Below are 23,206 nucleotides of genomic sequence, written 5' to 3' on the forward strand. Positions count from 1 at the left end.
ATCAGTGTTTCCAACCTTGGCAATTGTAAGATATGGGGACTTCAACTGCCAGAATTCCTCAGTGAGCATGGCTGATTGGGGAATTCTGGGAGTTGAAATCCCCCTATTTTAAATATGCCCAATTGGGAAAGAAGGGTCTAGAAGCCAGCTGAGGAAAACAGAAATTATACTTCAATGCAAGTTTACAGGGATTATATTAGTGAGAGATGGCTCATCCAATACAAGCTCACCAATGAAAGAATAATAAGGAACAGGCATTAAATATGCAGGAGAGCATTGGAAGTATATCAGAAAGGACAGAAGCTAAATTGCCTCCATCTTCTGATTAAAAAAACATTTCAGGATGCTAATTGGAAGTTAAGTACAGATTGCATTTCCCTGTCCGTTGCAACATTGACTTATGCTGTAGCAATGTTCATATACTGTGCTAAACCATAATGTGGTTTCTTCTGTTTCCATTAAATATGAGCAAAGCCAGACCATTGTGATGTGTTCAGCCAATGATGAACCACAGCTGAGCACAATGGGGACATTTCAATGGAAGAGTCACATTCACTTGACTGGTTTGTGAGGTCGTGGTTATGATGTCACTGTTTTGCTGTTCCAGGCCCCTCCCAGCAGCTGACAAGGCAAGATATTGTCATGTCTTGGTTAGAGTTTGGGCTCCTCCTGACCATGGTCATCACAGGATCTCAGGGTTGTTTAAAATGTAGCAAAGAAGCCATGGCACTTCAAGAAGAGTTCAAAAACAGCTACCTGGAAAACAAACTCCGAGGAGACCCTGATCTCAAAACAAAATTGAAGCAGCTCCTGGACAATACCCTGGAAAGGTTATGGCAACAACCCATACATCCACAAAAATATATGGGTATTATTGGTATGAATGCATTCCTTCCAGTAGCTCTCCAAGAAGATCCAAATTTTTCAGGAGTAGATCAGGGCCATTTTGGGCAGACTTAAACCCACCTCCTGGCACTGTGAGCATTTTTAAGGGCAGGTTTTGAATTTTACACAGTTATATATGGAACAAAGAGGTCACGTTACCAAATTATACTGATTTATAAAATTAATATTTTGCTGGCTGGGGAATTCTGGGAGTTGAAGTCCACGCTTCTTTAAGTTGCCAAGATTGAGAAACACTGTGCTATAACAACCTCATCCCCAAACATTGGTAGGACCAAGTTAGAGAAATTCGTGGGGACAAAAAGCTATGTTTTTTAGGAACATATTATAAATGGGTTCTGTTTTTTTGTGGGAGCACTTATCTCTGCTTGTCTCACCAGACCCAACAAAGTCAGCATGTCCCAGACCCCCTGTCTTAAACTGTGTCATATTGTTGGATGAAACCAACATTTCTTCTCTTTCATGGTGTTTATCCTATGGAGCAGCCTCCCCACTGAGATTTAGAAGTCCCGGGCCTTCTTGGTTTTTGAGAAGGCTACAGAGACCTGGCCTTTCCCCTAGGTCAGGTGTCGGCAACCCACGGCTCCAGAGCCTCATGCAACTCTTTCATCCCTCTGTTGCAGCTCCCTGTCGCCCTGTCATGGCAGAGGGATGAAAGAGCTGTCACCCCATCGCAGTAGTGGCGGTGGGCGGAGCCTTAGTGCAGGAACGAAGCGCCCCTGCACTTGCCTTTGTGCGAAACAGCATTCCTCCTTCTTCGCGGTGCATTTACTGTTGTCTCTCTCACGGTGCCTTGCACAGCACAATAAAATTTAGCACACTTCACAATGGGGGAGATGCGGTCCCCTCCTCCTGGAGCCCACTATGACACCTGCCTCACTTGCCCCTGGCAAGAGCAGCGTCGTCGTGGACTCACTCTTGCTTCCTGGATGTCAGTTGCTTTTCCTGCAGAGCTGCTGGTGGTGTGATGCCCCACCTCCCTGCTAGCTAGCTGGTCTTCAGCACGCTGGTCCTGGGCTCGTTGGCCTCCACACGTCAGATTCCTACCACCCAGCACTAGGTCAGGGTTTCCTTCCCTCCCAGGGGAAAGAGAGACGGGGGGGAAGAGAGGGAGAGAGGGGGGAGAGGTAAAGAGAGAGAGGGGGGGAGATATGTTGTGTATTTTAAAGGTGAAATGTGTCCCTGAAAGTCCTGAAAGTAGTTTTGCCATTTTGCTCATCAACTCATTGAGAGGGAGGGAGGGAGGGAGGGAGGGAGAGAGAGAGAGAAAGAGAGAGAGACACACAAAGAGAGATACTCATACCCCACAGAAAACACCAGGAGCCACAAAACCTGGGTAGGCACGGCTGGGGGTGTGTCATGTGACTGAGTGAGTGATGTCGAATTGGCCACAGCCACCCAGGTTTTGTGGCTCCCGGTGTTTTCTTTTCTGTGGAAAATGGGTCCAAATGGCTTTTTGAGTGTTTTAAGGTTGCAAACCCCTGCCCTATGTCCTCATGGGATGGACCAAGATATAGAGATGCCTCATACACATGTATATCCAATAGATTTTTTTTATATGTTGCCTCGGAGGGTTTTTTTTTTTTGTATTGGATTGTTTTTAATTATTCTGTGATATTTTATATTGGTTTTTGTGAACTGGTTGTTATCTGTCCAAAGCTATGTATTCAACATAGGCTGTTTTGTTGGTAACCTATATAAATAAACAAACAATACTGAATAGAAGGCAACTAGAAAGTCAGAGGGTGAGCTGCCTTGATGGGTGAAAGTAAAAGCCTCAAAAACATGAATCCTGATGACAATTGCTTTGAGCCTGGGCAATGAAGGGAGAATACAAGCTGAAGATATCATACTGAATGAATGAAGTGATTTTTTTAAAAAAGCTTTTAAGATGAACTCTTCTCATTTGGAGATGAGAACTCTAAAGGAGCAGTCTGGAGACTCCTTTCCTTTCCTTTGACCATATTCCTATTTCATGCAAGCAATTTCAATAATGTAATCTTGCATCATGGTTTTGCAATACATTTCTAACCCTGAAATGGGTGCTTCTGTTAACAAAAGATGTGATGAACTTAAAGCCCCTGTTTAAATGGAGATCTAGTCATGCTTAGGATGCCCACTCAGATAAACACAACGGGGGGCTTCCATAGGGGAGATGTCGACATTGGCAAAAATGGTTGTTGTGATAACTCCGTGATGGCGAACCTATGGCACGCGTGCCACAGGTGGCACACGGAGCCATATCTGTGGGCACATGAGCATTGCCCTAGCTCAGTTCCAGCATGCGTGCGTGTGCCAGCCAGCTGATTTTTGGGCCTTCCGGGCCCACCGGAAGTCGGGAAACTGGCCATTTCTGGCCTACGGAGGGTCTCCGGGGGGTGGGGAGGCTGTTTTCACCCTCCCCAGGCTCCAGAGCCTTTCTTGGAGCCTGGGGAGGGCGAAAATGGGCCTACCGGGCCCACCGGCAACCTTTATGCCATTACGTGCCAAAAGCGGGGGAATGCATGCATGCACAGGGGGCGGGGCACATGGGGCATTGAATAATGGGTGTGGGCACACACACATACGCGATCCCCCTGCGCTCCCCCGCTTTTGGCACGCGACGGCAAAAAGGTTAGCCATCACTGTGATAACTCATCCCTTTTTGTATGTGTGTACATTTGTACAGAACTGATATTAGTTATCCTAACTGAATGGATCTTAAGTAAGACAAGATCTAGATCCAACCCTAGGCTCAGCATCTATCTCAGGGTGTCAAACTCAAGGCCCGGGGCCGGATTTAGCTCGCAGGGTGCTTAGATCTGGCCCGTGGGGCTGGCCTGGAAACAGCAAAGAACCAGTCTGTGGTGCCTCTGCTGATGAAAATGGAGCTCGGGGGGGGGGGAGGTGCGTGGCCCTCCTGAGCTCCGTTTTCCCTGGCAGAGGGCTATCAAAACAAACTAAAAACAAAACAGAATAAAAAGAGAATTTTTTTCCCTTTTGCATCTGAGCATACAAGACGGGACAGGAAAGGAGAAAGGGAAAGAGGAAAGACAAAGAAAAAGATGGGAAAAGAGCAAGGAAGGAAAAATAAGGAAGAGGGGAAGGAAGAAGAAAGGAGAATGAAGAGGGAAGGAAAAAGAAGAGAAGGAAGGAAGGAAGGAAGGGAGGGAGGGAGGGAGGAGATTATAATGAGAGTGAGGGAAGGTCTCAGGGAAGTCCTGCCTTAGCACTTGGCCACCACAGGTGCTCCTGACATTCATCCCGTGTCACACCCACCATGACCACGTCCACTCCTGGCCATGCCCACCTCCGGCCACACTCACCCTGGCCACGCCCCACACACCCACGGCCCTCCAAGGTCAAACACAACCCTCATGCAGCCCTCAATGAAATCAAGTTTGACACCCCTGATCTATCTGACTATGTGCTACTAAAGGGTTACTATCAAACCCAGTATACCGAACTGATATTTTATTTTTATATCTGATCATTTCTTTGAAGTTATAAATAATTGGAATGCATAAGTGTATGCATTTATGAAGATATATTCATGTGTGTTTGTGACTGTGCGAGATAATACTTCTGTTTCTTCAAAATGTAGTAAACACTTATGTACATGTAGTCCTTGACTTGCAGCCATTCATTAAGGGACGATTCGAAGTTACACTAGCACTGAAAAAAGGGACTTATGGCTGTTTTTCACACTTATGACCGTTGCAGCTTCCCCATGGCCATGTGATCATTCGGACTCTTGACAATTGGCAGATATTGATGACAGTTGCAGTGTCCTGGGGTCGTGTGATCACCTTTTGCCACTTTCTGACAAGCAAAGTCAGTGGGGAAGCCAGATTCACTTAACAACTGTGGCAAGGAAGTTAGTAAAATGGGACAAAACTCGCTTAATGACAGTCTTGCTTATCAATGGAAATTTGGGCTCCACTGTAGTCATAAATCGAGAATTATCTATAGTAGGGTTAATAATCAGTTCCCTAATGAATTCAGGCTTTGCGTGAAATTTTATAAGGGCATATTTGGAGAAATTTACACATAATGCAAAGCACGGGTGGGTTCTAATTTTTTTTACTACTGGTTCTGTGGGCATGGCTTATTTTGTGGGTGTGGTTTGATGTGACAATTCTTTAGGATTTAGCAGAGGTACTGGTCTACCAGGCTTTTAACTGCTTGCAGAGCTGTACCATTTGTTCTTGGAGCATCCTGGTCTACCCATTTATTTGTCGAGCATCCCGGTCTACTCATTTGTTCTTGGAGCGTCCTGGTCTACCCATTTGTTTTTGGAGGCACCGGTCTACTCATTTGTTTTTGGAGGCACTGGTCTACCACCACACTGCCTTTTAACAGTGATCAGCTGTAGGGCGGCCCTTTGAAGTCCCGCAGCAAGAGTTTAAACAATTTTTTTCCTTCTAGCTATCAGCTGGGACTCGGGAGGCAGTGAATAGACTGGGGGCGGGGCCAAATAAAAGGTAAGAATAACACGGGGGGGGGGCGGGAGGGCCCAGCTCCTGAACTAAGAGAACTGGTTCGGTGACATCATATCGTCACCGCTACCAGCTCGGCTGAACCGGGCCGAACCAGGAGGAACCCACCACTGATGCAAAGCCACAATTTTGAACCCTTGCTTTGGACTTTCCTGCACACTAGGCATAAATTATATTGGGTCCACAATACACTATCTCAAAATGAATCCAGCAATGTTTAGTTTAATGCTTGTTTGAACCGGAAAACTTTTGGAAACAGTTTTTATGTTTGCAAACCACAAAATTCACAAAGGGACTTATTGTACGGAAGTTGTGGATTGAGGTTCATATATGGAAAACTGATTTAAACAAGACTTCTTAAGACAAATGCATGAGAGGGGAGAAAGGAATCTAGCTATTTTCTTTTATCTACAATTCTTCCTCTTTTCCATTATTTTCAGATGAAATAACACTAAAAAAACTCACTGTATACTTCAAACGCTCCCTGAATCAGATCAAGGAAAATAACTTTGAAGGTAGAGACCTGCTAAAAAGAATGGTACTGTATGGGCATAAAAGGAATGCGTAAGACTTATTCCTCTTGAAGGGCACTCAGGATTATTTTAAATTTAGACATACTGCAGTCCATTAAGAACAGGGTTAGTGGTGCAAGGTACTCAACAAACCTCAATAAAATTTTGCCTTGCCTGCCCAATTCCCCCACCCATAGCCTGTTTGCTGCTTTTGTCTAAAGTCACGATCATAATGTATTCCAATATAATATTCTTCTCTTGGAATTAACTAAGCAGCACCATCTGGTGGTTTTGTGAAATTCCCTTATCCAAGGGAAGAAAGGATTTCCCCCATTCATATTCCTTTCCTTTCCTTTCCTTTCCTTTCCTTTCCTTTCCTTTCCTTTCCTTTCCTTTCCTTTCCTTTCCTTTCCTTTCCTTTCCTTCCCTTCCCTTCCCTTCCCTTCCCTTCCCTTCCTTCCCTTCCCTCCACATTAGCAATCTTTAAAATGTGCCTCAAAGCAGTGGTGAAGTCCAAATTTTTTTACTACGGTTCTGTGGATGTGGCTTGGTGGGCGTGGCTTGGTGGGCTTGGCAAGGGAAGGATACTGCAAAATCTCCATTCCCACCCTACTCCAGGGGAAGGATACTGCAAAATCCCCATTCCCTCCCCACTCTGGGGCCAGCCGGATGGGGCATTTGCTGGTTCTCTGTACTACTCAAAATTTCCACTACCAGTTCTCCAAACAACTCAAAATTTCTACTAATGGTTCTCCAGAACCTATCAGAACCTGTTGGATTTCACCCCTGCCTCAAAGACAATTCTAGTCTAAGCATCTTAAAATGGTTCTCAGAAATAATGGCTAACAGGGATTAGGTTTAGAACCAGATGCTGGAATAGCAAAGGTTGCAAAGAGGGAGGTAGCAAAGCCAGGATCACATATTTTTTGTCTCCAAGAGACTCTTTTTTTAAAGACAGTGGCTTAAGTATCCCAAATAAAGGCTCCATAGGGAAGCCATCTCATGACTGGTAATTATAACCTCACTGTATGTTTACAATAGAACTGGTGGAACTGGAGTAAACCTAGCAGAGAATTTGCTCTCATGAATCAACAAACTCATGTTTGTTGATTCATGGACAACATATGATGTCCCTGTAGACAGAAATTGGTCTATGCTGGGAGGTGAAAAGCAGTGGTGGGTTTCAAATTTTTTTACTACCGGTTCTGTGAGTGTGGCTTGGTGGGTGTTGTATGGCTTGATGGGCGTGGCTTGGTGGGCGTGGTGGGGAAGGATACTGCAAAATCTCCATTCCCTCCTCTCTCCTGGGGAAGGATATTACAAAATCTCCATTCCCACCCCACTCCAGGGGAAGGTTTCTGCAAAATCCCCATTTCCTCCCAATCAACTGGGACTTGGGGGGGCAGAGAATAGATGGGGGCGGGGCCAGTCAGAATTTTTATTACAAGTTCTCTGAACTGCTCAAAATTTTCGCTACCGGTTCTCCACAACTGGTCAGAACCTGCTGAAGCCCACCTCTGGTGAGGAGGCTGAGGATATAAATGATCCTCTAACTCTAGGCTCAACAACTGGACACTCTAATGAATCATTAAGATTGGGTTTGCTAATCTTAATAAACGTATTTAGACCTCCACAGACTGTAGAACAGGGGTGTTAAACTCGCAACGACCCGTCGTCATGTGAGGTGTCACAACTTTTCCCCCCTTTGCTAAACTGGGGGTGGGCATGGCCAGTGCATGATGTACCTGGCCTATGGGCCGCAAGTTTGACACCCCTGCTGTAGAAGATCTCCACAGACTATAGAAGAAGTCCTTGTATTGTTTCTAGAAAGTGTGTAGGCTCAGTCAGCCTTCTAGGAATTTTTGGAGAGTGTGCTTAGTCAGGTGGAAAGAAAATGCAGGTTGGTGCCTGTGGTTTTTATCTTTGCGAGTCAGGATGGTGACCTCTGGAGTGAAGGGATTTTGTGAGGAAATCTAGGTTCAGCATGGGGAACATTTAATATCTTGAGGTGATGTTCTTATTTGGTTAAGTTGGTGCCTTTCGCCAATTTCCTCTGCATTAAAACTTGCTTTGTCAGTTTCAGCCTAGGTGTCAAATTGGCTTAAGTAGTCTTCTGTCTTATTGTTCTTTGGAAGTCAGGTAGAAAACTGAGGAAAGGTGATATGATGGGGGAGGATGACTGTCTTTCCACAAATATATAAGACAATAAAGCAGTGGGAGCCACATGAAGATAGTAGAAGCTCCGAGTCCTTCCTCTCATCACAGACAATAGGATTTTTTTCTTAAGCAATCCTCAACTTACAACCGTTCATTTAATGACCATTTGAAGTTACAACAGCACTGAAAAAGTGATTTATGACCAATTTCCACACTTACCACGGTTGCAGTATTCCCACGGTCATGTGATCAAAATTCAGGTGCTTGGCAACTTATGACAGTTGTGTTATCCTGGGTCATTTGATCACCTTTTGTAACCTTCCCAGCCAGCTTCCAACAAGCAAAGTGAAAGTGGGAAGCCAGATGTGCTTAATGACTGCATGATTCAGTCAACAACTGTGGCAAAAAAGGTCACAGGATAAGATGCAACTCACTTAACAACTGATTTACTTAGCAATGGAAATTTTGAGCTCCATTGTGGTTGTAAATTGAGGACTACCTGTAAGTCTTTTCTTGGGCTGCCTTGACTTTAAATTTGTTCCATGGAATGCTCCAGTGCTTTCAATATGCCAGTTCCTGTGGCCCAGGTCACAACTTTTCCATAACACCCTCTTAGTGTCTTCCTTCTTTTCAACAGGTGAGCAGCTTTTCAATGAAGTGATGTGGAGCCTTCAGAAACTGATGACTTATTTTGAAGAGGTCATGCCACAAGTTGCAAAACGTAAGCTCTATTTACTATTAAAAAGGGGGGGAAAAGGAAGATGTAGTTCTAAGTTTAAACAACCAGATGCAAACCTCTGTTTTGCCATCAATATAATCAATGGTTCCCCATAATATTCTCTTTATTGCTGGCTGCTGCAAATTTGCCCATTCTGGTAGGCTGGCCCATTTTAGTTTCTGGAAGTAAACTTTCCAAAACTATTTATGACTTCTAAGAATTTGTGAGATTCTCACAACTACAGAAAGATTGAATTGGTTCATTCAAAAGAGAAATGAAATTCCTTAAATCCTGAAACTTTTCTATCCCGCTAATGGAACTAAGGCAGGGTTTCCCAACCTTGGCAATTGTAGTGTGGACTTCAACTCCCAGAATTCCAAGGACATGCTGGCTGCTGAATTCTGGGAGTTGAAGTCCATGCATCTTAAAATTGTCAAGGCTGGGGAACCCTATGCTTAGGGTTCTTCTGCACAATAGTGCTAAAGTGTTGTGGTCCATGGTGGAGGTGAACACAAAATCAAGTTCCGTATACTTTGACCTTCTCTTTTGCCACTTCAATGAAGTAGAACCAGGGATGAAATGCTCCTGGATCAGACGGGATCACCCGGTCCAGTAGCTATCTTGGCCGGTGGTTCAGTGATCCAGTACCGATGGTGGAGCAAAGCTCCGCCCACCCACCTGGGTGTCATTACTTCCTGGTTTTAACCAGGAAGTAATGTATTTTTTACCTTCTGCGTATGCACAGAAGGTCTGTGCGTGCACGGCACATGTGCTTCCGAATTGGTAAGGAAGGTAAATAGATTTCACCCTTGAGTAGAACTGGGTTTTGTCCAAAACAACAACTTGGGGGTGGGTGGGAGGCAGAAAGGAGAGTGAATGCTTCATTTAGTGGCAGTTACAGATAGCAGAAAACCCATAGGTCTCTAGCATCAAAGAAACCATTTTCAGCTGCTTTTCTCTTTCCCTCTGATTGATCTGTAACAATCATTTAATACTGTCAACTGAAATTGAGCTTGGTTGTTTGCTTGCTCGGTCATTGCTTGCTCAAACTGACGTTACAATGTCAACTTCAACTACCCATTCAAAACCAGTAGGTAGGAAATTGGGGCTGGAGGAGATAAACCATCTGTTGCTAATGCTCTTCTTTGTTTCTCCTTTTGATTTGTAGTCTACTGCAGCAATGAATGTGGTGAGTATCAGATTAGTTAAAATGAATGGTGGGTTGTTTTGGAGATGTGTGATTTTCCACAACTGATCAAGGTTAGGAGTCATATTCTCTTGTTGTTTCCCCCTCCTCACAAGTCTTATTCTATATTTAGTCCTTAACATAATTAGAACTGTTTCAAGAGGAAGGAAAGGAATAATAATAATAATAATAATAATAATAATAATAATAATAATAATAATTTTATTTCTATACCGCCCTTCTCCCGAAGGACTCAGGGACAGCCTATTTAAAAACACAGACAAAACAATGATATAAAATTTAAAATAATTAAATAAGTGGCTCAAATTTAAAACCCCAATAAATTTAAATACCCCAATTTAAAACTATTGTATTGATAGTCCGGCCTGGCGGAACAACAGGGTCTTCAATGCGCAGCGAAACACCCGGAGGTCGGAGATCTTACGAATTTCCGGGGGCAGTTCATTCCACAGGGCTGGGGCACCCACAGAGAAGGCCCTCCCCCTGGGCGTCGCCAGCCGACATAACTTGGCTGATGGCACCCTGAGGAGACCCTCTTTGTGGGAACGAACTGGTCGGTGGGAGGCTATTGGTGGCAGAAGACGGTCTCGGAGGTACCCGGGTCCTATGCCATGGAGCGCTTTAAAGGTGGTAACCAACACCTTGAATCGCACCCGGAAGACCACCGGGAGCCAGTGCAGCTCGCGCAGGAGGGGTGTCACATGGGCATAACGGGTTGCGCCCATAACCACCCGCGCGGCCGCATTCTGGACCAGTTGGAGCCTCCAAGTGCTCTTCAAGGGGAGCCCCATGTAGAGAGCATTACAATAGTCCAACTGGGAAGTAACAAGGGCATGAGTGACCGTGCGCAGGGCGTCCCGATCCAGAAAGGGCTGCAACTGGTGAATCAGGCGAACCTGATAAAAGGCCCCCCTGGCCACGGCCGTCATATGCTCTTCTAAAGACAGCCGTGCATCCAGGAGGACACCCAGATTGCAAGCCCTCTCCGTGGGGGGCAAAGATTCACCCCCAATAGTCAGCGATGGCACCTGCTGACTATATCGGGGCGCCGGAAGCCACAGCCACTCGGTCTTGGAGGGGTTGAGTCTGAGCCTGTTCCTCCCCATCCAGACCCGCACGGCCTCCAGGCAGCGGGACATCACATCAAGGGCATCGTTGGGGTGGTCTGGGGTGGAGATGTACAGCTGAGTATCATCAGCGTACAGATGGCACTTCACCCCAAAACCACGGATGATCTCACCCAGCGGCTTCACATAAATGTTGAACAGGAGGGGCGAGAGGACCGACCCTTGCGGCACTCCCCATGCGAGACGCCTCGAGGTCAACCTCTGCCCCCCTGCCAACACGAACTGCGAGCGGTCGGAGAGGAAGGAGGAGAACCACCACAAAACGGTGCCCCCTATTCCTAACCCCCTCAACCGCTGCAGCATGATACCATGGTCGATGATATCAAAAGCCGCTGAGAGATCTAATAGGACTAGGACAGAGGAACAACCCCTGTCCCGAGCCCTCCAGAGATCATCCACCAACGCGACCAATGCCGTTTCTGTGCTGTACCCCTGCCTGAAGCCCGACTGGTACGGGTCTAGATAGATAGCTTCATCCAGGTGCCGGGGAAGTTGTCGTGCCACCACGCTCTCAACAACCTTCGCCACAAAACGAAGGTTGGAGACTGGACGATAGTTGACTAATTCAGCCGGGTCCAGGGAAGGCTTCTTGAGGAGGGGCCTCACTACCGCCTCTTTCAAGGCAGCAGGAAAGGCACCCTCACCCAGAGAAGCACCTATAATCCCCTGGAGCCAGCCTCGTGTAACCTCCCGGGAGGCCAGTACCAACCAGGAGGGACACGGGTCCAATAAACACGTGGCGGCACTAATCTTACCCAGAACCCTGTCCACATCCTCGGGAGTCACAGGATCAAACTCCTCCCAGATAACATTCTCAAGACCTGCCCCGGTCTCCTCCCGTGGACTCATCCAATCGGAGTCCAAGCCATCCCGAATCCGAGCGACTTTATCGTGCAGGAATTGCACAAAATCCTCAGCACGACCCTGCAAGGGATCTTCCCGCACTCCCCCCCGAAGAAGGGAGTGGGTCACCCTAAACAGGGCGGCTGGGCGGTTCTCTGCAGATGCGATAAGAGCGGAAAAATGGTTAGATTTTGCCGCTTTTATCGCCACTAGGTAGGTCTTGATATAAGACCTCACCTGTGTCCGGTCAGAATCGGATTGACTAGTCCTCCAAATGCTCTCTAGGCGTCTTTTCCGACGCTTCATCTCTCTCAGCTCCTCAGAGAAACAAGGAGCTAATTGAGATCGGCATCGGGTCAGAGGCCGCAAAGGCACGACGCGGTCCAAAGCTCCAGTGGCCGCCCTTTCCCAGGCGGCCACCAGCTCTTCAGTCGAGTCGTGTGTTAGAGTCTCAGGAAATGGCCCAAGCTCCGTCAGGAACCTTTCGGGATCCATCAGGCGCCTGGGACGGAACCATCTGGTCGGTTCCGTCTCCCTGCGGTGGGGGCAGGCGGTAGGAAAGTCTAGTTGAAGGAGTGAATGATCTGTCCATGACAAGGGTTTAATATCTAGGTCCCCTCTACCAAGATCATTCAACCACTGACCAGAGATAAAAATCAGGTCCAGAGTGTGTCCCCCTATGTGAGTGGGGCCTTGAACTAACTGGGTCAGGTCCAAGGCCATCATGGAAGCCATGAACTCCCGAGCCACCTCTGACGCCTCACCTGCGGATGGGAGGTTGAAATCCCCCATGACAATAAGTCTGGGGGTATCGACCGCCACCCCGGCAATGACGTCGAGTAGCTCGGGCAGGGTCGCTGCCACGTGGCAGGGAGCCAGGTACGTAGTCAGCAAACCCATCTGCACCGCACGGCCCCACTTCACACAAAGGGACTCACATCCGGCTATCTGAGGAACAGTGGTCTCCCTCGGACAAAGACTCTCCCTAATGATCACCGCCACTCCCCCACCCCTCCCCTGGGCCATTGGCTGATGAAATGCACGGAAACCTGGCGGGCACATCTCTACGAGGGGGACCCCCCCCCTCTTGGCCCAACCAGGTCTCCGTAATACCTGCCAGGTCTGCACCCCCCTCCAAAATAAGATCACAGATGAGGGGGGCCTTATTAACCACCGACCTGGCATTACATAACATCAGCCGCGGACCCTGGGCCTGAGGCTCTACACAACCCAGGACACGAGTCACGCATTGGGGGCCGGAGTGCACAATCGCTCGGAGACAGCGCGTGCGCACCCCCGACACTTGATATGACCCCCTGCGCCCGTCATACCTGCCCCTCCCACTCATGATTTCAATTACACAGCCCTTTCTATCGTCCCCCTGCCCCCCAGTTAAATTTCCTTTCACGACCCCTCTGCTGCAGCTAACCAACCCATCATCCCACACAGTCGCTATCTGGACCCCCCCAGGTCCACTTTTACAACCCCCACCCATCCTCCCGGGTCCCCTTAAAATTTTCCTTAAAAATTTTGCTAAAAAACCCCTCAGCCCCCTCTTTGCTGCATGCCATCTCTCGGGGTCCCAAAGCCCGTCATCAAGATAGGCCCTCGATAACGTGGAGGGCCAGGCCTGCGAGAGGGGGGAGTCTCGCAGCCCAAGAAGGTCAGTTTTTTTGGAGCATCAACCGAACCAAAGATGGGAAAAGAAAAGCCAGTCTGGGAATCTGTCATAGTCCAAGGGATAACTGAGCATAAAGGTCACAAAATATCCATTTATAGGGCTGGACTCTACTGTCCTCTCACGACAGGGAGACGGTCCAATGTTCTTTTTCTCCAACAGAGGTTAATGGCCAACCATCCTCTCACGACGGCCGGTCCCGTTACAAAGTTGACAGGAGGGAAGGATTAGTTTCATGTCCAGTTTTTGTGTTAATCCTTTCATGTATGTTACCTTTAACTGTGCAAAACAGTGGATCATTGGGCAAAAAATTTTGAACGGAGATACCTCAAATGGACTATCTTACAGGATGCGTTCAAAATCAGGGCCCCGTAATTCCTGTGGGATTGAAATTTGGCAAATGTTATAAAACACGTCATAACACAGAAATTATGACAAAGCATTCTGTGACATAACAGTGTACAAAATGTCATAAAACATTTCCTGTGGTCAGCTTGCGACGTTTGACTGTGCTGTATAGTTGGCTACTTTCAAGGCAGATACATCTCTGAATCTCTTCCTGAATTTTTAAGAACTTTTCAAGTATATTAGAAGCTTTGTCATTACTAAAGAAATTGAGGAATCTGGTAAGGAAATATCTCCGAAACAATGACCCAAGGAGTCACCGGTTGTCTAGTTTCAATTATAAGTCAGAATTCTGGTGCATCGTAGTCAATATCACCCACTACAAATGGCATTTTTAGTCTCCATTGGAGAAAGCAAACCTTTCACATTAAATAACCGAATGTTATTGGAAGGGACCGTAGAGGTCCTTTAGTCCAATCCCCTGCTCAGGCAGGAACCCTATATCACTATTTCAGATTAAATTTTGCTGTGCCATTTTTTATGTTCTTGAACTGACTTTGTTTTGCCCAGTATGTATATCAGATTTTTAAAAAGGGTTCTGCATGATTCTGAATTATTATTCTCATTATTTTTCTGTACATTTTGGCAAGCAAGCAATTTTGTCCATAATATAATGTATTTCTGTGTCATTATGTATTCCTTGTCATTATACATATTTTTGCACAGTTTTTGAGTTGCAAATGGCCTTTTAGCAAAAAATAAGAGGAACTGAGACCAGGTTCATCTGTATCTAGAACTGAGCAGTTGTGACCAAGGCTTTTCTGGAATAATACTACTAGGTCTACTCATCAGGGTCCTGTGGTTTTGCCTTTAACAGCAAGATCATAGAATCATAGGCAGGGACCCTCATGTCCATTCTGCTGGTTTTCTTCTGCTTTGCGCCAGTAAGTTAGCTTCTCCCTTCTGGTCCTGTTCTGATTCAATTCCTATTCTGCAGGTAAGATGTTTTATACGTTTATCAGTTGCGGCTCATGTGCTACAAATCAGCAGTCCTGTAGCAAGAACTTAAAGTGTGGAGGTAAGTGTTGATAGGGCAAACCCCCAAATTGGCTCATGCAGTTTGGAGCCGGATTAGAAGATAACAAAACCTGGTTGGACGGAGAGGTAAAGAATCCAGTCTAAATCCAGTCTAAATTGCAGGTCCATAAAACTTTTGTTAGCTGTAAATGACGGCAAGGTTCTTAGCCTGGTGTGCCTCTGCCAAAAATAGGATCCAAGCTGGAAAGGTAGACTAATATTTATGCATAAATATAACCCCCCCCTCCCCTGATATTAGGTAAAAGGTCTCTTAAAAGGCTAGGCAGCTATCACTTTATATACAGTTCAAACATTTTGGATTTGGAATGCGTTCTTCCATTGGTTAGCATAATTTGAGTCATCAAGCATGCCCAGTACCTATAAATATGTACTATGTACCAATTCATAGCATCCCATAATATTCTTAGCATGATTTGTTATTCAATAGGTGGGGTTTTTACAGTATAATGAGTTTTTAGGTTATTAAAGGTCAACTCTTTGGGCAATTTATGTCTCTGGCCAGTTTGGCCCGGTCCTTATCAGAATTTCACATTCTTGCTTGTTACTTCAAAGGATTAGAAACATTAATTAAATATGAGCCTTGTTACTAAAAACATTACTCAAAGGGTCCTCTTTGCCGGCTCAGGCAGGGTAACTGGGCCAGAAAGCCTAATAAAGGTATAATTTAAGTTGCCATGGCCTGACAGTAGAATTATAACATGCTGAATTTTGCAGAAAGGAAAGTTCAAGTGGAAATGGATGAAGATTTGATTTTGGATTGTGCTCTGAAATGGCATAAGGCAAGCCATGGAGTGAAGACGTACAGGTTCTACAGGGTAAGTATTGTCTCCAACAAAGCAGTTTGTCTGACACAAATTTATTTCCCTATCCCCTTTGTCTACTTAGCTCTTGAGTTTGACTTTCCAATTGAAGCAGTACTATTGAATGATCCTAGTCTTCAGTGGAGAGCTTGTACTGCCACCCAATCTTTCATCCTGGATGGCAACAACTTTGTTAAGTAGATACAGAAATGATGTGATCTTATTCTTCTCAGATGGTGGGTAACAAGGAGAAGCTGATGGCCAGTGGGGCAGATTCCTTTCTGACCAAGAAAGAAGCCAATATGAATGATGCAGGCACATATCGATGTAAAATGGTAGACACAAATGGCGGTACGTCCAGCGAGCTTGACTTTCAAGTTGTGGGTGAGTGCAGTGAATCAGGACTGAAAAATGTCCTCAGAAGCTTCATATTGGGGTTCGGAGGACCTTCTTCCCCAAAGAGGAAGCCTTCCAATTGTGTTCACTAGCTTTTGAGCCTAGGAAGCATAGAAGGTTAGCAGACACAATCATTTGGGAGCCAGGAAGATGCTTTTCCTAGCACCTTGCACCATACTCCAAGCAGGTGCCATTCTTGTGAACTTTTGGAAGGTGGCTTCTCCAAATTGAGCAAGAATACCACATGCTTGCAGAATGGCATGAAGTAGCCTTTTTAAGAAGGCCATGTACACTCATTGGCTGGGTATTCCTGTCAGCAACTGTAGGAAAATGCGAAGATAAATATGCTGCTGGGTCTTGTAACCATGGTGAGGCCTGCTGGGTGTAGTGGGGTGGGGAACAGCCTGGGCTTCCAGTGCCTTCCAGCTTGCATGCATTGGTGGGCCAGGTGAGCAGCTGAGATAGGAGGGAGAGATAGGTAGGTAGGAGTAGTTGCAGCCCCCGTGTGGTTTGTTGCATGAAAAGGTAGACTGCCAAATACCGAATTTCTATCACATGACCGTGAGAGCTCCGCAATGGCCATAACTTCAAGTATAGATCATAAGCCCCTTTGTTCAGCACTGTTGTAATTTTGAATGGTCACTGAACAGTCATTTTTTTTTATTATTTGATTTATATGCCGCCCTTCTCCGGAGACTCAGGGCGGCTTACAATGCGTTAAGCAATAGCCTTCATACTTTTGTATATTTATACAAAGTCAGCTTATTGCCCCCACAAACTGGGTCCTCAATTTACCTACCTTAGAAAGGATGAAAGGCTGAGTCAACCTTGAGCCTTGGAGAGATTCGAACCAGCAGTAATTGCAGGCAGCTGTGTTAATAACAGGGTGCTTAGACCACTGTGCTATCAAGGCTCTCATTAAATGAGGACTATCTGTAATACTCCTATATATGGTCTTGGATGAGCTCTGTCATGCTGTGTAGCAAGATTAATCAGAAGGAAGTTCTGCCAACTTTAGTGAGACTCATTACCATTGCCCAGGTGAGACCATGGGGATGGTGCTCACCTTAGGGGTATGATTTCTAGGCTGCAAACAATTAGGTAGCCACTAGATGGCAATAAAGGGACACTAAGACTTCTAATTCTGCTGCCATCTAATAGTCATTGTTTTTATATCACCTGTGAAATTCTTTGGAGGGTATAGCACAATGATGGCTAACCTTTTCCAGACCTAGTGCCCAAAGTGTGCGCATGCATGCACAAATGCTCGCACATGTGCCCAAACCCCCAAAATGCAATGCTCATATAGCCCCCCACATATGCATGCACCTTCCTCCCACATGCACTCCACCCCCTGCATATGCGCGGTAGAGACCCGATGAGCAGCTGGCCGGCGGGAGGTGAACATGCATGCACAGCAGAGCTGAACTGGGGTGGCGGCTTGCGTGCCCACAAAAAGGGCGCTGCATGCCACTTGTGACACATGTGCCATAGGTTCGCCATCACAGGTATAGCATTTGTGAGCAGGACAGATTGTGAGTGGACTGTGGGCACATACAGTGGCCATCCATAAGAGATGCTCTTTCTTAATTTCTACTAGAGGTGGAGAAACTGTGACAGTGATATAGAGGAAAGGCTGTAACAATATTCTTCTCTCCAGTGAAAATAAATCCACTGGGCAGTGGGAAGATGCAATTGCAACGGCCTGGATGCAGAACACCTGAGCCTAATAGGTTGCTTGCCTACCTGCCTCCTACACAGGCGTAAGCTTGTAACTTTAGTCTGTTAAATAAAAGTTTGGGCTCTAGGGAACTGGTTTTTAATGGCTAATTAAATCTTCACTTCCTTGCCTTTCATTAAGAGTTCTGAAGGGAAAAAACCCAAGACATCTCTACATACGGTAGTTTGTGCAGAGGTTGCTGTAGCTGACCTCAGGGAGGAGGTTAAAAAGCTTTAGATGGTCAGCTCAACCATGTGATTAAAGCCCTGCTCTTTTTTTTTACAAGTATTACAATGTAAAATAACAACAACAACAACAACAATAATACCCCTGGGGCCCTGAGACTCCTTTTCAAGCTTGTGATAATGAAGAGAGCATTTCTCTTCTTGGGTGGAGCCTGTCCATCTGCCTTTTGAATATCAGATATGTTTTCCTTTAAAGTAAGTTTCTTTGTGTCAGTTTTCAAGCCATTCACCTAACCAGTTGACCAGGGGCTGAAGTTTAAAGAGATAGCATCACAGGTGGGTTTCAGCAGGTTCTGACCAGTTCTGGAGAACTGGTAGAGGAAATTTTGAGTAGTTCAGAGAACCGGTAGTAAAAATTCTGACTGGCCCCATCCCCATCTATTCTCTGCCTCCCAAGTCCCAGCTGATCGGGAAAAAATGGGGATTTTGCAGTAACCTTCCCCTGCCACGCCCACCAAGACACACCCATAGAACTGGTAGTAAAATTTTTTGAAACCCACCACTGGATAGAATGCCTTCTCTTCTAAATTCAACTTCGAAGTGAACCTGGCAGCAGCCATTTTTTCATCCCACAGTTGCCACACAGAGGCGGAAGTGGGGGAAGGAGGTTGGAATGCATTACTAGACACAACAAAGAACTTTCTCATGAGAACCAAGGTCATCTCTACTGGCAACCAATAAGTTTGGGGAAAGAGTGCTTGAAAAGCCGGCCAATTAACTCAATTGGCCGACGTGACCTGTGATACTTGGGGATGGGGTTATTTCCTAGTTTAACTATACTGAAACCACGGGAAAGATTTAGAATTGGGTTTCCTTTGAAGCTGTGCCGATGTGATGTACTCATTAAAGAAGAACTTTGAGAAGGAGCCAAATCTCAGGATTCTGATTTGCTTGGTTTCATTGACAGAATTCTCCCCCAAATTCCTAATCCCCACCCTGATGTCCCTTAGTTTCCCATCTTCTCCTCTTCTTCTTTCAGTGCTACCTCCAAAAGAGAAGACCACCTGGTTTACCCACCCACCACCGCTGGTTTCACGGCCATCAACACTGTCTCCACCACCATCTTCATTATTGTCACCGCCACTTGTGACAGTGAAAAATCCACTCACCCTAGGGATTTCTTCCAGGGCTCCACCCCCTGAAGCTGATTGGACAGCTTGGAAAGTGAGCGGGATTACAGGAGGTGTGCTGTTCTTCATTGTTGTTGCTTTGTGAGTCTTATCCACTTTACAACCAAGTAGCCTTGTTTGCTTTTTGTGGGGATAACTGGAAGCAGATGACATGGAATTGATACTTTGGAACTACCAATTTCAAAGGCTATCACATCTGAACAGCAGCTGGTGGGAAAAGGCTGAGTGAGAGATGTCATAGCTTCATCTCTGAAGTGTCCTTTTTTTCTTGATTCAATTGAATCTGATTCTTGGAGATTGCCTGGACAAGTTCCTGCAGGTTTTCTTGGCAGGTTTTCCAGAAGTGGTTAGAACATAGAATAATAGAGTTGGGAGGGACCTTGGAGATCGAGTCCAACTCTGTTCAAGCAGGAGACCTGATACCATTCCAGACAGTCTCTTCTTGAAAAACTCCAGTGATGGAGCAGCCACAACTTCCAGGGGCAAGTACTGATGAATTGTTCTCACTGATGGGAAATTTTTCCCTAGCTTTTGGTAGAATCTCTCTCTGATAATCTTCCACCCGTTACTTCTTGTCCTGCCTTCAGGTGTTTGGGAGAATAGGTCAATCCCCCCTTCATTGTGGCAACCCTTCAAATATTGGAAGACTGCTATCATAATCACCCCTACTCCTTTTCTTGGTTAGACTAGACCAGGGGTGTCAAACTGGCGGCCCACAGGCCGGATACGTCACATGCAGGCCACGCCCATTCTAGCTCCGTGAAGGGGAAAAAACATCGCTATATGTCATGTGATGGCAACATGATGTGAGTTTGACACCCGTGGACTAGGCCTACTTAATTCCCTCAATTGCTCATCACGTGGTTTACCCTCAAGACTCCTTAGCATCTTTGTTTGGTTTGCCATTGCCTCCTTCCTAGGGCTGAGAGAAAGTGAGTGGCCCAAGGTCACCCAGCTGGCATTGTGCCTAAAGTGGGATTACAATTCATGGATCTGTTGTTTCTAGATAGGTGCCTTAAGCACTACACTCACCTGGCTCACTGAAATCTGAAAATAAACACTGTGTCCTAAACAAAACGTATTTCGTTATTTGTAATTTTAAAAACATCCTATGGTAGTTTCAAAGCAGAATTGGGCTTCTGGATAGGATGGTCCATATCATTCTGAGCTTACACTGATGGCCCATCACAAATTAAGGAAATTGAAGTTCAATTTTCCCAATGGAAAGTTGTGAAGGTAATCACAGAGTTGCACCTATGTAACTATCGTCATCCTTAAAAAAATGTCATTATAGCTGAAACTGTAAATCTAATTTTCTCAAAGCGGCAGTGGTGGATTTCAAATTTTTTTACTACCGGTTCTGTGGGTGTGGCTTGGTGAGCGTGGCATGGCTTGGTGGGCGTAGCTTGGTGGGCATGGCAGGCAAAGGATACTGTAAAATCTCCATTCCCTCCCCACTCCAGGGGAAGGATACTGCAAAATCCCCATTTCCTCCCAATCAGCTGGGACTCGGAGTGGGGGGCAGAGAATAGATGGGGACAGGCCAGTCAGAGGTGGTATTTACCGGTTCTCCGAACTACTCAAAATTTCCGCTACCAGTTCTCCAGAACTGGTCAGAACCTGCTGAAACCCACCTCTGCCTTCAGGTACATCTCTATTCCCAGAGAGGTATGTTTAACCTACTTTGGGGACATTAGTTTGAGGGCAGGAGGAACAAGGGAGGAGGTGCTACTTTCTGGTGAGATCATAGTGAAAAATCAGTAATGGCAGACAGACCTTAATAGGACACACATAGTCCTCAATTTACAACCAGTCTTTTAACAATGGTTTGACTGTTACAACAGCTTTGAAAAGGGTGTTTTATGGTCCATAAAGCACTTCTGGTCATTGTAAAATGTTGCCCTCATGGTCCCGTAACTGCATTTCTGGTACTTAGCAACAGTTTGAATTTATATCTGGTTGCAACATCCATATTCACGTAACTGTGATTTGTGGCATTTTTTGCATTTCCAGCAAAAAGCACACATCTGAGAGAATGGATTTGCTTAAGATGTGTGACTCAGACTAATGACCACAGGATTTGATTAGCGACCACCATAAAAACAAATCAGGTCTGGTCCTGTGGACTTTTCAACTTACAACAATGATTTATGACCAAAGTTTTGGTTCTAATTATAGTCATAAATTGAGAACTACCTGTAGATTTTTTTCCAAAGGTAACAAATATTTTGTGCTTATACCCAGGATATGCAATCTGGTTTAGGCAGGAGACCGAATCCCTCCCACCCCCAACCCATTATTGAAAGATGCACAAAATAATTTGGGCAAAGTAACAATATGGCCCAGCAGGCACAGCCAGTATTGCAGATGAATTAAAGGCATATCCTAGAATTTTTCCTTACATTCTCCAAAGCTGGTGTGTGTAAGGGCCTCATCAGTAAAAAAGAGATTGTTGGTGGAATTTATCAAAGCTAGAAACTTTGAAATCTGCTTCTATGTTCTGTTTAATTCCCCTCTTTCCCCTTTTTCCTTACAGTTTATGTTATTATCGTCATATGGCTAAGGAGGAGAAAGAGGATGATGATGACGATGATGATGACGAGAGTGACAGTGAGAGTGACAGTGAATCAGAGAGTTAGTGGAAAATGTGAAATGTCCCCTGCCTCTTTGAAATTACTTGCAACCAGCACCCTCCTTATCTTGATTTTCCATACTTTTATTTTTATTTGTTTATCTGGATTTCATAAATATAGTGTATTTACTTTACTAAAGATTAGGATGTTAAGGAAATTTTCACCAGATTCTAGTGAAGAGGATTTGCAATTTTCATCAAAATCAGTTTCTTCTATTCCAGGATTGACCATAGTAAAATCTTTTCATGTATTTGTAAAAATAAAGTTCTGGGGGGGAAAAGTGTGTTTCTGATTGATTGGTGATTTACATGTCACCAAATTCAAGCCAATTCTTAGCAACTTCATCAATAGATCTCCTTCAGATGACCTGTCCCTAATCCTGGTCCTTTTCAGAGCATTTCCATGAATGCAAAAATGATTCAAAGCAGGGATTTTCAAACCTAACAACTTTAAATTGTATGGACTTCAACTCCCAGAATTCCCCAATCAGCATGCTGGCTGGGGAACTCTGGGAATCGAAGTCCACACATCTTCAAATAACCAGGTTTGAAAACATTGGTTTAATCAGTTAAAGAAAGATAAGAAATGAGTATTTTTCTGGGAAAATTGTATTTTAAAAATCTGTATAGAACAAAGATTTCTCAAGTTTTCTCCCCCACTGAGGTTGTCCTTTTCTTCCTGTTGGTTAGATTCAGCCATTGGATGTATGTGTGTGTCAAGAAATTACAATTGTGCAATTGAAACGCTGCCTTCTTTTATATGTATCATTTAAGGCAGTGTTGCTCAATTCTGGCAACTTTAAGATGTTTGGAATTCCCATAATTCTCCATTCAGCTGGCTCGGGAATTCTGGGAGTTGGTCCATGAAGTCCACGAAGCTGCCAAGATTGAGAAACAGTGAAATAAGATGTTGGCCTTTGATTCATGGTGATGGATGCTCTCCTCACTTTTCTGACTCCTTTCCCACTCCAAGTGGACTCCCATTCCCAAAGCGAATAATGAACAAACACAATCACAGAGTTTTTGATTCTTTAAAAACTGTTCTTTTAAAAATCATTTTAAAATGCCTGTCGTCCTACTCTCATAGATGGTAAAGCTGGTTTGATTTATATGGACCTACACATTCCTACTAAAATGAAAACTCCCAAATGTCTTGGAGTCTGTTTAAATGGTCTTTTGAAATGGCTTCCACACACACATGCTACAGAGAGAGAGAG

General features: G+C 45.2%; 1 protein-coding gene across 5 annotated transcripts; it reads left to right on the forward strand.

Moving 5' to 3' along the window:
• Positions 1-523: 523 nt before the first annotated feature.
• On the forward strand, positions 524-22,363 carry IZUMO1 (izumo sperm-oocyte fusion 1). 5 transcript variants are annotated; one of them, XM_087891840.1, is made up of 9 exons: positions 524-877; positions 5,822-5,896; positions 8,688-8,771; positions 9,937-9,957; positions 14,966-15,046; positions 15,781-15,881; positions 16,100-16,217; positions 19,207-19,438; positions 21,894-22,270. In XM_087891840.1, the coding sequence occupies exons 1-9, from the start codon at positions 643-645 to the stop codon at positions 21,994-21,996; spliced, it is 1,050 nt and encodes a 349-aa protein (XP_087747966.1). In that variant the 5' UTR covers positions 524-642; the 3' UTR covers positions 21,997-22,270. The 5 variants fall into 5 exon arrangements, with proteins under 5 accessions (XP_087747966.1, XP_034275767.2, XP_034275766.2 ...); XM_034419876.3 differs by having other exon boundaries at positions 534-877; positions 19,207-19,410; positions 21,894-22,363; XM_034419875.3 differs by having other exon boundaries at positions 534-877; positions 16,100-16,250; positions 19,207-19,410; positions 21,894-22,362.
• Positions 22,364-23,206: the final 843 nt, after the last annotated feature.

The sequence above is a fragment of the Pantherophis guttatus genome, chromosome 4 (assembly GCF_059756535.1).
Source record: "Pantherophis guttatus breed Tessera chromosome 4, ASM5975653v1, whole genome shotgun sequence".
NCBI classification, from domain to species: Eukaryota; Metazoa; Chordata; class Lepidosauria; order Squamata; family Colubridae; genus Pantherophis; species Pantherophis guttatus.

Bases quoted from the DNA above. Each gene is read 5' to 3' on its own strand.
- IZUMO1 (XM_034419875.3), top strand. From the start codon at position 643: ATGTCTTGGTTAGAGTTTGGGCTCCTCCTGACCATGGTCATCACAGGA. The intron at 8,772-9,936 runs GTAAGCTCTATT...TTTGATTTGTAG, and splicing joins CATGCCACAAGTTGCAAAAC to TCTACTGCAGCAATGAATGT. The intron at 16,251-19,206 runs GTGAGTGCAGTG...TTCTTCTTTCAG, and splicing joins GCTTGACTTTCAAGTTGTGG to TGCTACCTCCAAAAGAGAAG.